Source organism: Penicillium chrysogenum, assembly GCF_028827035.1.
Source record: "Penicillium chrysogenum strain IBT 35668 chromosome Unknown utg000002l_segment0_segment0, whole genome shotgun sequence".
In the NCBI taxonomy this organism is placed as follows: Eukaryota; Fungi; Ascomycota; class Eurotiomycetes; order Eurotiales; family Aspergillaceae; genus Penicillium; species Penicillium chrysogenum.
The window spans coordinates 1,427,311-1,440,631 of NW_026622750.1; the positions used below are offsets into that span (position 1 = coordinate 1,427,311).

The following is a 13,321-nucleotide window of genomic DNA, read 5'->3' on the forward strand; positions in this document are numbered from 1 at the left end:
GCTTTTCTTAAACGTTTCACGTTCTGATGGTGCAACTCCCCAGTGTAGAATATCGCACACAACGACAACTAGTATCCTTGCTTCACGGGGCTTTTGAGCTCCGGGGGGCTCTCCCAAATGACATGGGAACCTGGAGAGCGGAACGTCGCCGAGACCTACGCCGACGATCTCAAGCACCTGAGAGACCTCTTGGACATGCACGACATGCCGGCGAGTGTCTGTATCAAATTGATCCACATCCATTTCCATCTGAACAAAGGCGAGATCTTGGTTGTGCACGAGTTGGATGCACCGCCCCACGGGAAGATCCATTTCCTGGAGCCCATGACACCCGACGTGGCAGGCAAGGTCTACGGCTGCAACTACATTGTGGATGACTCGGGCGATCTCCAGGGGTTCGAGTACACAACGATCGAGGGATGGCCGGACCTGGCGGCGTATCCGTCCTTCGTCGCCGAGTTCTGTGCGGCCATTGTGCAGCGCGGCGTGCAGCGCAAATTCAGGCTCGCAATCAACTTTGGCGCAGCCCAGCGCGGCTCGTGGATGGAGCTTGACTTTCCCGAAAAGCGCGCGACATTTCTACTGCCAAGTCATGTGCCGCTGCCGCAAAGTGACCGTCTGGTGTTGAGGACGACGATAACGAAGTTTCCGAGCCCCAAGAATGAGAAGGATGGCACCAAGGACTTGCCAACACACGGCCACATTGAGCACACCTGGGGTTCATCGAAGAGAATCGGTGTTGATGACGAGGAGCCTGTCAATGGCGTCACGACCAAGAATGGGCTGCACTTGACGGGTGTCCCTCTAGAGCCCGGTACTGCTTTCTACTTGGCGGTCTCGGCTATCTTGGCGGCTGTATAGGGGTGAGATGCAGGTGGTACTACTCAAGCATGTAGAGTAGAAACGGGGCCTATTTCCAGAACTAGACCGTTTAGCATCATGCGAAACGTGCCCCGGTTCTGTATCAGCGGTCAGCGCCATAGGGCGCGTTGAACGGCCCAATAGCATATTTAGCCGTTGGGTTTCATGACACTATACGTGTAGAAGGACATGAAAGTACTCTCCTTAGGCACTTTTGCTGAAGTGATTTTACAAAGTGATTATCCTATGTAATCATGATAGAAACTGCCTCTAATACAATATCTACATACAACTAGAAACAATCCTCGTTTTGCACAGCTGCACTTGTACAGCCGCGAGTGTTCTGTCTAGTTTCTTGCCTCTAACATATAGAGGTAATTATAGACTACTGCTTTTAAAATTAAATAAGGTTAAAGTTTATTAAGGGAAAAGGTGGGTCTTTCCCGTAGCCAAAGGGCCAATCTGAATCTGAACATGTTCTGCCTATTTACACCGCATTTCCAAGTTCGTTTGAATATAAAATCCCCTTCCGATAATCACGGCTGAACACCAACCGCATACGTGTATCAAGCAAGTTTTTCATTGATATCTTGCCATGATTGAGCTTCAGGAAAGATTCTTCTCAGAGGGCCAAGGCTATTTTGGCCCAAGGGAAAACCCTGCAACCGAAACCCACTGCAACGTCTGGGATTGGGATCAGCTGCGATGGTTCAAAGTCAAAGGGACTGCCAAGCTTTTTCCACCTCCTGGAGATGTTGAAACCTCTGTTCTTGCACAATTCGCCGATTACCTCTCGCCAGAGGTTCGTTCTATCACAGTCAACGACGAAGGGCTTCTCACTGGAGTCTCAACAGACCCGGAAGAAGATGACACACTCTTTATTGGATATATCCCCTTATCACTTTGCCAATCTCTCGCAGATTGCCCAACCATTTATTTCTCCCAACTTCAAGAGCTCGACCGGCTCGGACCAGGTGTCGATCTCTCATCGTATGATGGTCATAGGGTCGCATTCAAATTCAACCCTTTAGGCATGCCCCGAAGACTACAAATGTCTTGGAAGGAGATGAACCTGCTTAGCAAGCTACCACCACATCCTAATATAATACCGTTTGACCGCATTGTTCTCGAGGACGTGGAGTCTCGAGTGATCGGATTCACAACAAAGTATATCCCGGGTGGGACACTAGCAGAGACCGAACCGAAAAGGCCTTTCCGATTTGAATGGCTACGGCAGCTTACGCAGCTAGTGGATTTCCTGAACCTAGATATGGGGATCATACATCAAGACATTGCACCGCGGAATTTGCTCATCGACCCCGAAACAGACAAGATTATTCTCTTCGACTTTGATTGGGCTGCCAATGGGCAGGACGGCCTAATGAATGGTCGAGACAATGTGTCCGGTGTTGTCTTCACCTTGTACGAGATCATCACTAACAATACGCATTTTACGAGCATTCCTCACTGGGAACGAAACAAAGACATGGTGCAGACTACCGAATGGACTTGTCATCGTGAACTAGACTCTGATATGTCAAGGTTTCGCGAGTTTTTGAATGAATGGGTAGCATCAAGAGCCGATAGAGCGACTGAACATCCCAACCCACCTAAGCGGCTTACATGGCCGGATCTTCCCACCCCTCCAGACTACAATGTGCCCTTTGAGCTAGGTATGACAGAGGAAGGAGAACCTCTCTGGCGAACCGGTGTGCGTACGAGACGCATTGCACTGAAGAAGGGGCAATACTGCTTTCGATGGGAAAGGCCACCACAAAGCAGGTTGTTGAAGAAAGCCGACAATAGCATGTAGTGGCTGATGACTGAAGTATTGCCTTATTGGCTCGGGTTTGGAACAGCCATTGGTCTGATAGTAGAAATACAAAATAGAACACATTACCATGTCCAGGAGCTTGCTGTTCGATAGACGGCTTTTCTAAATAACACGAACTCAAGTAGGTTATAAACACTGCTTCCCATTACGTCTTGATGGAGTTGAAAACTCCGTGGGTGCGCCATATGGTTGCTCTCTACAGTGTATTTTGATTCTGATTCGTTCCGTCACTCGCGTGGTGGAATACTATGCTCGTAGAACTTACCCCTATGTCTGCTGATTGCTGACCATGCTGAGCGTTTAACCCTTTGATATAATCGAGCGCAGCATGGACATCATCAGTGACAGCCACCTAGGGGTCATCGACATCGAATAAAGGTGCAATGCGAAAAAGTCAATATTCCGTGCATCAAGAACGGAGTATTTAGTGCTTCGGAAAGCACTGATATTTTCCATACTTTCCTTGTCTCCTTATTTCTTGCGAACAACTTGTGCGTATGCATTATCAGAGAAAGCCGAGAGAAACATTAAGGCAAAAAGTCCCGGACAATATTTCAATATTATAGCAACACCCTGCTTCCGACTCATTGTTGGACGTAAAAATGCATGCAATATAGATCAATATTGAGACGTGCCTGAGAGAAGCAATTTAAGGTTCGATGGCGCTATATATGTAGCAAAGATCTACTACATTCACGTACATCTTCGCGGGCATGTGGAAGGTGGCGATCGTCCTTAGCACCCAGCAAAAGATACCGGACCTAACATTAATACCGATTAACCTTGGGCTTGTAACCTCGCGGACTTGAGCATGTACTTTTCCTTCTTGTTGTAGGGCCATTATCAATGTCCGTGCATAACTATCTAGTTTTCGTCTGGGGTGGGGAATCACTCTTCGCGCATAGAAACTCGGATATTAAAGATCTCAGTGCCGAGGGATTCACTCTTCTAATGTTTCTTGAATTTCCTGCAAAGCTTCTATGAAACGAAAGCCGACGAAGCGAACCGCAAAGGCGGCACGTTGCGAACCAGTTGATGCGGTAAAAAGACATCGATCCTTTCTCATCTCCGGACATACTTAATCTTGCCCAACCATTCTATAGCCCACAACCATTCATGTAAGCAAGTCCAGCTCCGCACTACCAGAAAGAAAGCTGTTCGAGGTGTCCAAAGAAAGTGACAGGTTCGCCTTCCCAAACACCCTGTCCTTGAGCGTATGCTTCGCTGATATTATATCCATCGGTGCCGGAAAGTGGGCGGAGCTCACTTTCCCGTATCAGCTGGTGGATATCGAATCTCGCCTGGCGACTAGGTATATCCAGCTCGACTTGGTTGAAATAGTTCAGTCCACTATATTCACTTTTCCAAACATCGAATGCTGTCGTGTTTTTGCCCACTTCCACAATCTCGTGAACACCATTGGGATGCCAGACCGTTGCCCAGGCGGGGACACCGAAGGGCTGCTCCGTAGTAGGACTTACTACCCATCCGTGGATCATTAACCCATTCGAGAGGTAGAGCCAATATCCATAATGGCCACCAGAAATCCCAAACTCTCCCCACTGGCGCTCAAAGTACCCTCGGGATTGATCGTGATCAACTGGAATTTCTTCGCCGTCGATAGTTATCGTGCCATTTAGACGTAGGGTAGGGTTTCCCTGTAGTGACGGGACTGTCAGCGAGGATCGTATCTCCGTGTATCTTGAGATGCTAACATACCCAGTACCAGGAGTAGCCAGGTATGATTCTGCGGAAATCATTGCCATCGCTCGATAACGTAATACCACCGCCTCCGCCAATGTACAGATTTTTGCCGGTTGGGGTAATGTGTACATTAAGCTGCACCCCAGCATAGTTTGTGGAGACATTCAAGTCTGTATAATTATCGGACCCACGAGGGCTGGTCAAGTTCTGAATTTCGGAACGGAAGTCAAGAAATTCATTGCTTCCCGTGCCGGGTGCAAAGACAGTAGCCCCCGTCGATGAGAGATCTTGGAGGTCTTCTACCCTGAAGATACCAGTGGTGCGGCCACGGAAGAAATTCGGTGCTAACGTTACATGATACTTGCGGCCGTCCATTGTGGTCAACCAAAAGAGGAAGAAGTAACTTTCACTGTCAGTATAGTAAATTTACGATTGTGCAGGAGAAGACATACCTATTCAAGTTGTTGGGATTTTCCTCATCAAGCCAGACCATAGTTTTACGGACATCATATCGACCAGCGTGAGTCTTTTATTGAGGTCAGAATGGTGGGCTTCGGCGGATCTGGGTACAACTCACTCCATCATTGTCGATCGTGCTAGCAGAAAATTTTGGTGGCGCGAATGAAGGTACCCTCAGCCCGCTGACAACACTCAAAAAGGACACAAGGACGATGATCAGGTATCGCATTTTATTGCTTTTTTCTTGTCAAGACTCAGTCTGTTGAGACACAGATTTATTTCGGCAGGGGCCACAGAGACTGAGCACGTTATTTGTATAATCTCAAGGAAAAAACCGAGCAGATTCGTTCTCACGTGCGACAATCAGCCACCTGAATTTAAGCAACGGTGTTGCTCATCATTCGTGGACACTTGTCGCATTCGTATCCCTTTACCACTACTGGTTTAGTAGGTACCCCTGTAAATAGGGAAGCAAGCAATCCGAGGTTACGAATACGATAGACCCCAAGCGAGTTATAGTGATTCAATGGCCAAATGAACACTATTTGAATGCCCACTTGTCGTTTTAATCGCTCATCCGATCATCTCAATCTGCCTAAGTAATGAAACCGTAACAACTTGCGGCTTGCATAGTAAAGGACGTCAAATCAGTCTAAGTCTACGAGTAACTATATACACTACGTTCCGCCGCTCACTTCAATTTATCTTTCATCTCTCATCAGTGTACTGCTAAGAGAGAGCGGCTAATCCCATCCTACAAAGTCTATAGTTATATCGTGGATAGTCCTGATTCAATAACTAGGTTAAGCTAGTGTAACGTTCGAAGTCTACCATTAGCTTGGACATGGCAACAGTTTACATGTGCAGACCTTTTCCTTATGTCGCATCTCCATCTGTTTAACAGATAATTGATTGAAATTCGTCCACGCAACGAGCAGGGTGGGTCCCGACGGTGGTCTGGTGGTCGTACTCGCTTTGATGCCCAAATGAAGCTAGGGAGTTTCCTTCATCCGGACTAACATAAATCTCACTTTTCATGAATGGATACAGCGTTAGAAAGAGATTAGAAAGAGATCTCTATTTTTTGAGTAGCCGAGAATCACGTCCGACCCGACTGCAATCCAGCTTCCCTTTTCTTCTATATACCGACTAACGTGATGGTGGCCAAACCAGTAAATGCAAAACAAGAGAATAGAAAAGCAAATATGAGTAGAAGCCTTTGGATCTCCCGATTTATGATTGCCTTGATCCTGGCATTTACCTCCTGCTTATCATTGCCACAAGGAAATGGGCCCACTGGCACGTCGTGACCTAGGAACTTACAAAGTGGTTCCCACCCGTCTTTAATCTCATAGTCAAGCAATTCCATTTTCCTCTCGCGAGCCATCTCCCGCACCCGCTGATAGTGCTCCCGATAGGTTTGCTTTCCATTCCGCTCGAAGTCGCCATCAAAAAAGTCAGACAGGGCATACATCATGGTTGGTCTGGTCCACCGGTTTGGACTGCGCGTTATCGTGGCAAATAGGGAAATTAAAGAAGCCTTTCGCGTAAACGCATTTGCAGCGAGTGTCTTTGAAACTGAACTGCATGCACATGAATTAGGTTTGGGTTAAAAGTGAGAGTTATCGCTGCCTATGACTTACTCGAACCATTTATCGGTGTCACGGTTTGTCAAGATGACTTTCGCGTTCGGGTATGCTGTCATTAATTCATCTGCGAAGCATGCTGCTGGAACGTCACACACTGCCTTCAAAGCCCATGGTATCAGAGATTCATTCAGCAATATTCTTTTTGGCGGATGGATGCTAATACTTGGTAGTGCCCGAGCAGCTGATCCCAGTCCTCCCGGACGAACGGTGCTCCCACGCCGTCAAACTTAGCCCGCATTGCCCGTAGCCATGTCTTACAATCCCGCGGGCTCTCCACGGCTGCCGTGTAGCCATGGTATGTTCCGTCGTAACCCAATTGTATCAAGGCTTTTCGAAGTGCTTTATGAACGTAAGGTTAGTCCTATGACGGAGATGGATGGCCAGAATGGTTGAAGACGGTAAAACTCACATTCCGTTCCAGTTCGACTTAGCCCTAGTACGAGAACCCGCATTGGAACGGTACGGCAGGATTTCTCCTGGTCGACACGGGGCGAAGGTAAGGTTCCCGCTATCGCCCGTCCGGACTGCATGGATTCCTGTTGAAGCTGGGTGAGCATATTTCAGCCAGCACTAACACAAAATGTCCGAGGTTTTGGTCTTTGCCCCGCTAGCATTTATAAAGGAGCTCAGTCACAAGCAACCTAAGACACAATGGGATAGTGAGAAAAAATTCTAATATTGCCAATCAAGACCCGAGTACGAACCATTCAATGTGCGAGTACGAGAATGGGGTTGGTTAAAGCCAAGCAAATACATGGTTGCCTATATACGTTATGTGAGTCCGATACTACAATTGTAAGATTAAGCTGTACCGAGAACCAACATGATGGGATATCGGTCTGCCAAATCCCTGGCCTAGCCAAAGGGTATATAAGCGAGCTACAGGTGTCCCAATACTTTGTATAGACAAACCGTTGCGACGGTTTCAATCTTTTGATGCAATATCTTTGTGTATTCCGAATGTGCATAGTGAATCCAATGGCAGTACTCCAGCCCAGATGGATATACAGCTTTTCGTCGGTGCAGAAATCTACAATTCTTTGCTTACCAAGTATACAACATAGGAGTTCACTATATATAGCTATAAGCTAGCTTATCACCTTTGGATAGTCCAGAGCAGTATGGTTTCCGGTGCCTCCAAATCTCGAACTCGTCTATCTTCCAAGAACACTGTAATTTTGGCCATGGCAATGCAACTGAAGGCAAATAGCATAGAGATCGTCGACGACCAGGGAGGACGGTCCAATCGATTGTATCCCCACATAAACCCAGCCAAGGTGGCTTGAAATGCGGTGTTCAGTGCCTTGCACCAGACCACAAAATCAAGTTTCCATGGGCTCGTCGACAAATGCAGGGGAGCCGCAGCTACCGGACCAGAGCAATGATCTTCTGTAATTTCCCTTGTGACTCCAGCGTCTTCAAGATCGAGTTCAGCCTCGAAATCCCCATATACCCTGAACCAGTCCTTATTGTATCCTGCAAGTTTGCGTAGGCAGCCTCGATTGCGACACAGACGATACCTTAACAAGTAATACAGATCACGATATCGTAATGGCGCAAGCACAAATGCAGGAACGCACAGCAGGGCCACAAGGATCTGGCTGTCGATCTCGATCCATTCAAGGCGAGGAGAATGAGGATCTTCACAGGTGGGATGGCACATTGCTGGCGCAAAGTTGCATATCAGGAGAAAGCCCATACCACCCCAGGCAATCACATTGAGGACGTATACGGTGATAAGGCAGCCGAACGGTGTAGATAAAAAGTGTTGTACCCTCCGACGCAATTCCAAGAGTCTATTATTCTCAGTTTGCTTCCCATCTTCCCAAGTGTGGTTCTGATGCCTGATCGTCGAAAATAGAGAGTCCTGGCTACCCATTGAAAGCCTTTTTTTGGAGTTATGACTAGTCAGCTCTTGAGCCAGATAGTCTCATATTATACGTACAGTTTGGGACTTTGGGGAATTCACGGGCGCTGGCCGAGGGAAATTACAACTCCCGTGGGCAGAGATCGCGTTCTCAGAGCTGTTCGTGGCAAGCCGCGTCACCGACAGCTGGGTATAGGTGTTTGAGAACCACGAGCCAAGTGTGGGTTTCTTTGCGCTCGACAAAATGAAGGATGACGGTGAAACCTTCGTAGTGCGGTGAACTATTCTTGCTACTGTTTTTACATGTACAGCGATTTTCGGAAATGGTTTCTCCCTTGGACACTCACACTTTGTTTCTTGGCCCGTATCTGAGACAACCCTAGGCCATATCCGATTAGCACGTAAACTGGATATCGCATTCGTATCTCTCTACCACTACTGGTTTAGTAGGTATCCCGATCTCTGGACCAATCAGAGGCCCGGAATCTGAGATTCAGAGGTCGGCATAGACTCTTGACTTATTGCCTGTATTATTTGCTGCGGAGCCAAGCAAAACAATGCACTGTATAGAGCGGCGTCCAAAGCGGTCTTGAATGAAGCATAATTCAGTCATTAAAATTACGAAACAAGGCATCTCACCACGTAAGAATATCTGACATCAGGATGAGTCGTTCACCAGGTAGACCTCTCCCCTCATCTCCCAAACTAGGTTACTTTCAACTAGGTACGTCGCTACTCTCTATACCCGACACACGAATATAACCTGGTCTCAACATGCGACCTGCGGACGAGCTGAATCAACCAAAATTTGTCTTAACCCTGCCTCGAGAGAAGACACAAGACGAGATCGAGATCGAACGGAGTGGAGATATCGATGCTCTTCAACGGTATCGGTGGAATGTGGTCCATCAAAATAAGTATCACTACGCTAATCGAGCGGTTGAGCTACTCCGGGTAGAACAAGAGCTTCGAAGTACTGTCCAGGAAGAGCAAATCCTCGCCAAGAAGCCCGAGACCACGCGTATCTGGTCAATCTACAATGATACACAGGCTAAGCTTCAGGCGTTGGATAAGAGATATTGGTTGCTGGAACGACAGTGGTGGAAAGTCCGGAACTCATTCGTAGAGGGACCGCTAATACGAGCCTTTGACCTATGGCGATCACATCCTCTATGGTATATGCACCGAGCTTTAGTTGAGGATTGCGAGAGAAGAGGAGGGTGCTGTAGCCGTAGCTGTGGATGTTGCGTTAATCGTGAGATTGGCAAGACACGACAGCTTGGAGCCGGACATTGTATGGTGGCATGTGGATGTTGTCACCGAGCTCGGGGGTTCGAGCTTACCGAAAAAGAAAAGTTGGGATTCCTTACGGATTTCCATATCGTGGACGACAATAGTGTTTACCGCCAAAGGATCAATCGAGTTTCAATATGGGGGTTATCTCTGGATAGTCATGTCAGCCCTTTTGATATGATTATAATGCCCCGAGGATGCAAGAAGGTTCTTTCAAAAGAGCAGATGACAAAAGGCAAGGTTGAACAAGTCGAGGAAGCATCTGCTCTTATTGACGATGAGGAGAAGAAAGAAGCTGCATCAGGCTACTAGGTGAATGCTGGCTTTCCAGGGTTGTGTAATGTAACTCTTGGTTTCGTCTTTCAAACCCCTTATCGAACCTAGCAGTTGTTCCTGAAGTTTAACCACTCCCTAGGTACCTAGGTACACTATTCCTTCCTGTTTAGGAATACTCGCTCCTGCCATTGTAGTTCACTTCTCACGTGCACCTTGCTACCTTCTTACCTGTCGTAGCGTAGACTTTTTGATTCTGTAAACATCCAAATCAACATCAAATTCCAACATTTGCCATCGTGAGTTTATCCAGCAGTCTCTCCAGCACTCCCACCTCGCATTCCCTCCGGCACTCTCACCTCACTCTCACAGCACCCTCACCTCACTCTCACCAGCTGTCCTTTTAATGTATGTTTCTGCTAACGTGGCATGGTTTATATAAGATGTCTCATGTACACGCTGCGCCGGTTGGCGGGTCTCCCTCGCCCACCGAGGACATCCCCCATCCGGGGTCTGTTGAAAGCCTGGTGGCTGCCCTGGGCCCGTCTGGAGTCCGCTGGTTTCTCTGGGACGTTTTCCTTTTCTTTTTCGCCGTGGTGGCCATATTGCGCCTGGACTACTTCTTCAAGCGCGTGATCGACCGGTATGCCTCATATTTACGCTAAACCCTGTGAAGCCAGATGCTTATACAAATTACAGTGGCTTCCCTCCACCAACTCCACCACCGGAGCTCCCGGTGCGGCGTCGGCCGCCAATGACTGCCGAGGACCACGCTCGGATACTTGCTAAGTACAGGGCAAACCATCCCCCTGCTACCCAACCAGTACGAGACTAGAAGGTAAGTTCACTGTGTGTTCTGCGTGTACTAAAATCCAGATCTACTATTTACCGAAGGTATACATACCTATATATTATTACGACAAGTTTCCTTATGTTTGTGCCATTTTTCCTTTGTTGTTGCAATGGGTTTGTCTGAAAGTGCTAACAAATCTTGCTACAGATTGGAACAAGATTTTTTTTTTTATATAAATATTATGCGGGCTCTCTTATAATTACAGAGAGCAGGGTTTGAAACGAATACAACAACCCATTTTTACTCCAAGCTGGGTCTAAACTCCTTCGTAGCACGTAATGAGTATGAAATACCGCAATATTGTATAGATGCAGTCAAGCCACATGATAGCGTAGCACAGAACAGAATGGAAACCAAGTTGAAGAATGACGATTCAGGAACATTTTATATCGTGACAAATGTATCAACATTCTCCCCTAAACCCTGAGAATTATGTGAAGTCTCAATAGTAGGCAATGATGTTCTCCAACAATCTCTGGCTGGCTAAGATGAAACTAGAGCTTCTTAAACGGCTTATTGCACTTTGTAGACTTCCCAGATGAAGTGCGGCTGAACATTTTGCATGGTTATCACTGGGTTCTGCCTGCATTTAAGAGGTCTGGCTTGTTACCAGCCAGTTCTCTCAGATAAAAGAGTGCATTTCATTCACAAAAGTGATTAACATGAACATGCGCTCTTACAAAATACAATATCTTTTGTTATCGTGAAAAGGAAATCGAAGAACGAACAACGGTCAACTATACATCCTCGCACAGAAACTCGCGGACTTGGCTGCTGTGTTATGGAAGCCACTAAATTCCCTGGCTCATCCCATGTTTCACTTCCATATGTGATCATTGTGGGCGCCAGGTGGTCCACAACGTTCCAAGTATTTTCCTTTTTGATCTGATTCGTCGAACCATACCAACCTAATTCAGCCCCATCACCTATACCCGGGTTCTACACGTGACCTACCAAGCGCCGCTTGGATCTCTTCCACGATGTCCACGGTTGTCTTGTACCATGCACCACCTGGGCAGGCGCCTCACCAACCTCAGGCATATCTCTTTTATTGGTCGGCAAATCTCTTACTATCGCTGCCATGCCGGACATGGAGGTTCAAGTTGCTGCCCAGACTCGCGCGGCATTGAGGGCGGACCTCACCTTGCGGTGTGTGCTCCGAGGTAAATACCGCCATAAGTCCCGACGCTCTGCGGATGTCATTCCCTGGGCGCAATCACGCGTTGAGAGACTGAGCAACGCCGTACTCCGAGAAGTTGGACAACAAACGGCCGGCTTTAGTATACAGTTAAACGTGATTCAAATGCTTCGTCTTCGAAACGTTGTGTACATTTTTTACGATCTCTTCCTTGATGAGTGCGACAAACAAGTTCGCACCGAGATTACGGAGAGCTTCCACACGAAGCGGCCAATCCATGCGATTACTCGAAAGGGGAAGGTTTATATTATGCGAAGGGATGAACGGGCGGACAAAGATGTGGCTCAACAGTACGCGCACATGAGTAGCATCGACAAAGGACCACGGCCCTTCTTTTCTGATTTGGCGGATCCGCCTTTTTATAATGAGCATGGTCGGCGTATCGAGCGGGGGGAGGAGGGGTATGTGCCGCTAGCGGAGATGCTTCGAGAGGACGACAGACGCCGCCAGGAAGAAGCTGATGAGAAGAGACGTCAAGATGAACCGGATGTTCACATAGAGCCAGATGAAAAATAACTGGAGTTCCAGCATCCCAGCATCCTATTTGAAGCTTAAGGGAACGCAGAAAGCTAGCAACTGATTGTAAAGTTCATGGGTCAACACTTCGATATTGAACACTCAGCTTTTGGCGGACCCGCCGGGTTAGACGTGGTGGGAAATAAGCCCAATGGCCAAATTATAGAGCGAATCGTAGCTATTCATCTTCAGACATCATCATTTGAAACATATCCTACAATTGACTAGTACTCTTTTGCTTGCTACCTCTTGCTCTTAGTCTAAGTGACAAGACCCCGTTTCCATTAATTGCCCCTAACCACTTAGTGTGGTCGGTTGATATCGAAACTCTGCCTGTATACGTGTGTCGTGTCACACCCTAGTCTCGTAAAAATAGGTTTCTTAGCCTACAGGGTACTGATTGAATTATATTTAATGAATTAGTCTAGGAATATGGATGAGGGTCTCGGACAGTTTACCGGCGAGGTGCTGCATTATTGTGCATTTATTCAACTGAAACGTGAAATTATGGAGAACCAAAAACGTAAGGGAAAAAAGAAAACAAGAGAAATAGAATATATATGCAAGGTTCCAAGTGCAAAAAGGAAATGCAAAAACGACGGCTGCATGATTCGAACATGCGCCCGCGAACGGAATTGATTTCTAGTCAATCGCCTTAGACCACTCGGCCAAACCGCCGGATTTATTGATTTTGAAGTCCCACTTTGTCATTTTCTGGAAAGCCCTATCTAGTTGTGCATTAACATTAAATTCGGGCTGTTTCTATTTTCATTCTTCTAATTGGCGAGTTTCCTGCTCCATAAAAGCCCTTTGG

The 13,321-nt window shown here is 47.2% G+C and overlaps 8 protein-coding genes across 8 annotated transcripts; 5 read left to right on the top strand and 3 right to left on the bottom strand.

Moving 5' to 3' along the window:
- Positions 1-117: 117 nt before the first annotated feature.
- On the top strand, positions 118-861 carry N7489_004097 (uncharacterized protein; the record flags this gene model as incomplete). Its single annotated transcript, XM_056709849.1, has 1 exon — positions 118-861. The coding sequence occupies one exon, from the start codon at positions 118-120 to the stop codon at positions 859-861; it is 744 nt and encodes a 247-aa protein (XP_056568270.1).
- Positions 862-1,456: 595 nt separating this feature from the next.
- Positions 1,457-2,674, top strand: N7489_004098 (uncharacterized protein; the record flags this gene model as incomplete). The annotated part of the gene is made up of 1 exon (XM_056709850.1): positions 1,457-2,674. The coding sequence occupies one exon, from the start codon at positions 1,457-1,459 to the stop codon at positions 2,672-2,674; it is 1,218 nt and encodes a 405-aa protein (XP_056568271.1).
- A 1,160-nt stretch (positions 2,675-3,834) lies between these two features.
- On the bottom strand, positions 3,835-4,892 carry N7489_004099 (uncharacterized protein; the record flags this gene model as incomplete). Its single annotated transcript, XM_056709851.1, has 3 exons — positions 3,835-4,353; positions 4,415-4,808; positions 4,852-4,892. The coding sequence occupies 3 exons, from the start codon at positions 4,890-4,892 to the stop codon at positions 3,835-3,837; spliced, it is 954 nt and encodes a 317-aa protein (XP_056568272.1).
- A 1,104-nt stretch (positions 4,893-5,996) lies between these two features.
- On the bottom strand, positions 5,997-7,064 carry N7489_004100 (sulfotransferase family protein; the record flags this gene model as incomplete). The annotated part of the gene is made up of 4 exons (XM_056709852.1): positions 5,997-6,441; positions 6,502-6,605; positions 6,671-6,846; positions 6,917-7,064. The coding sequence occupies 4 exons, from the start codon at positions 7,062-7,064 to the stop codon at positions 5,997-5,999; spliced, it is 873 nt and encodes a 290-aa protein (XP_056568273.1).
- Positions 7,065-7,603: 539 nt separating this feature from the next.
- N7489_004101 (uncharacterized protein) lies at positions 7,604-8,170 on the bottom strand (the record flags this gene model as incomplete). The annotated part of the gene is made up of 1 exon (XM_056709853.1): positions 7,604-8,170. The coding sequence occupies one exon, from the start codon at positions 8,168-8,170 to the stop codon at positions 7,604-7,606; it is 567 nt and encodes a 188-aa protein (XP_056568274.1).
- A 978-nt stretch (positions 8,171-9,148) lies between these two features.
- On the top strand, positions 9,149-9,979 carry N7489_004102 (uncharacterized protein; the record flags this gene model as incomplete). Its single annotated transcript, XM_056709854.1, has 1 exon — positions 9,149-9,979. The coding sequence occupies one exon, from the start codon at positions 9,149-9,151 to the stop codon at positions 9,977-9,979; it is 831 nt and encodes a 276-aa protein (XP_056568275.1).
- Positions 9,980-10,383: 404 nt separating this feature from the next.
- N7489_004103 (uncharacterized protein) lies at positions 10,384-10,775 on the top strand (the record flags this gene model as incomplete). Its single annotated transcript, XM_056709855.1, has 2 exons — positions 10,384-10,583; positions 10,640-10,775. The coding sequence occupies 2 exons, from the start codon at positions 10,384-10,386 to the stop codon at positions 10,773-10,775; spliced, it is 336 nt and encodes a 111-aa protein (XP_056568276.1).
- Positions 10,776-11,874: 1,099 nt separating this feature from the next.
- On the top strand, positions 11,875-12,507 carry N7489_004104 (uncharacterized protein; the record flags this gene model as incomplete). Its single annotated transcript, XM_056709856.1, has 1 exon — positions 11,875-12,507. One exon carries the CDS (start codon positions 11,875-11,877, stop codon positions 12,505-12,507), a length of 633 nt encoding a protein of 210 aa, XP_056568277.1.
- Between the last annotated feature and the right edge of the window lie 814 nt (positions 12,508-13,321).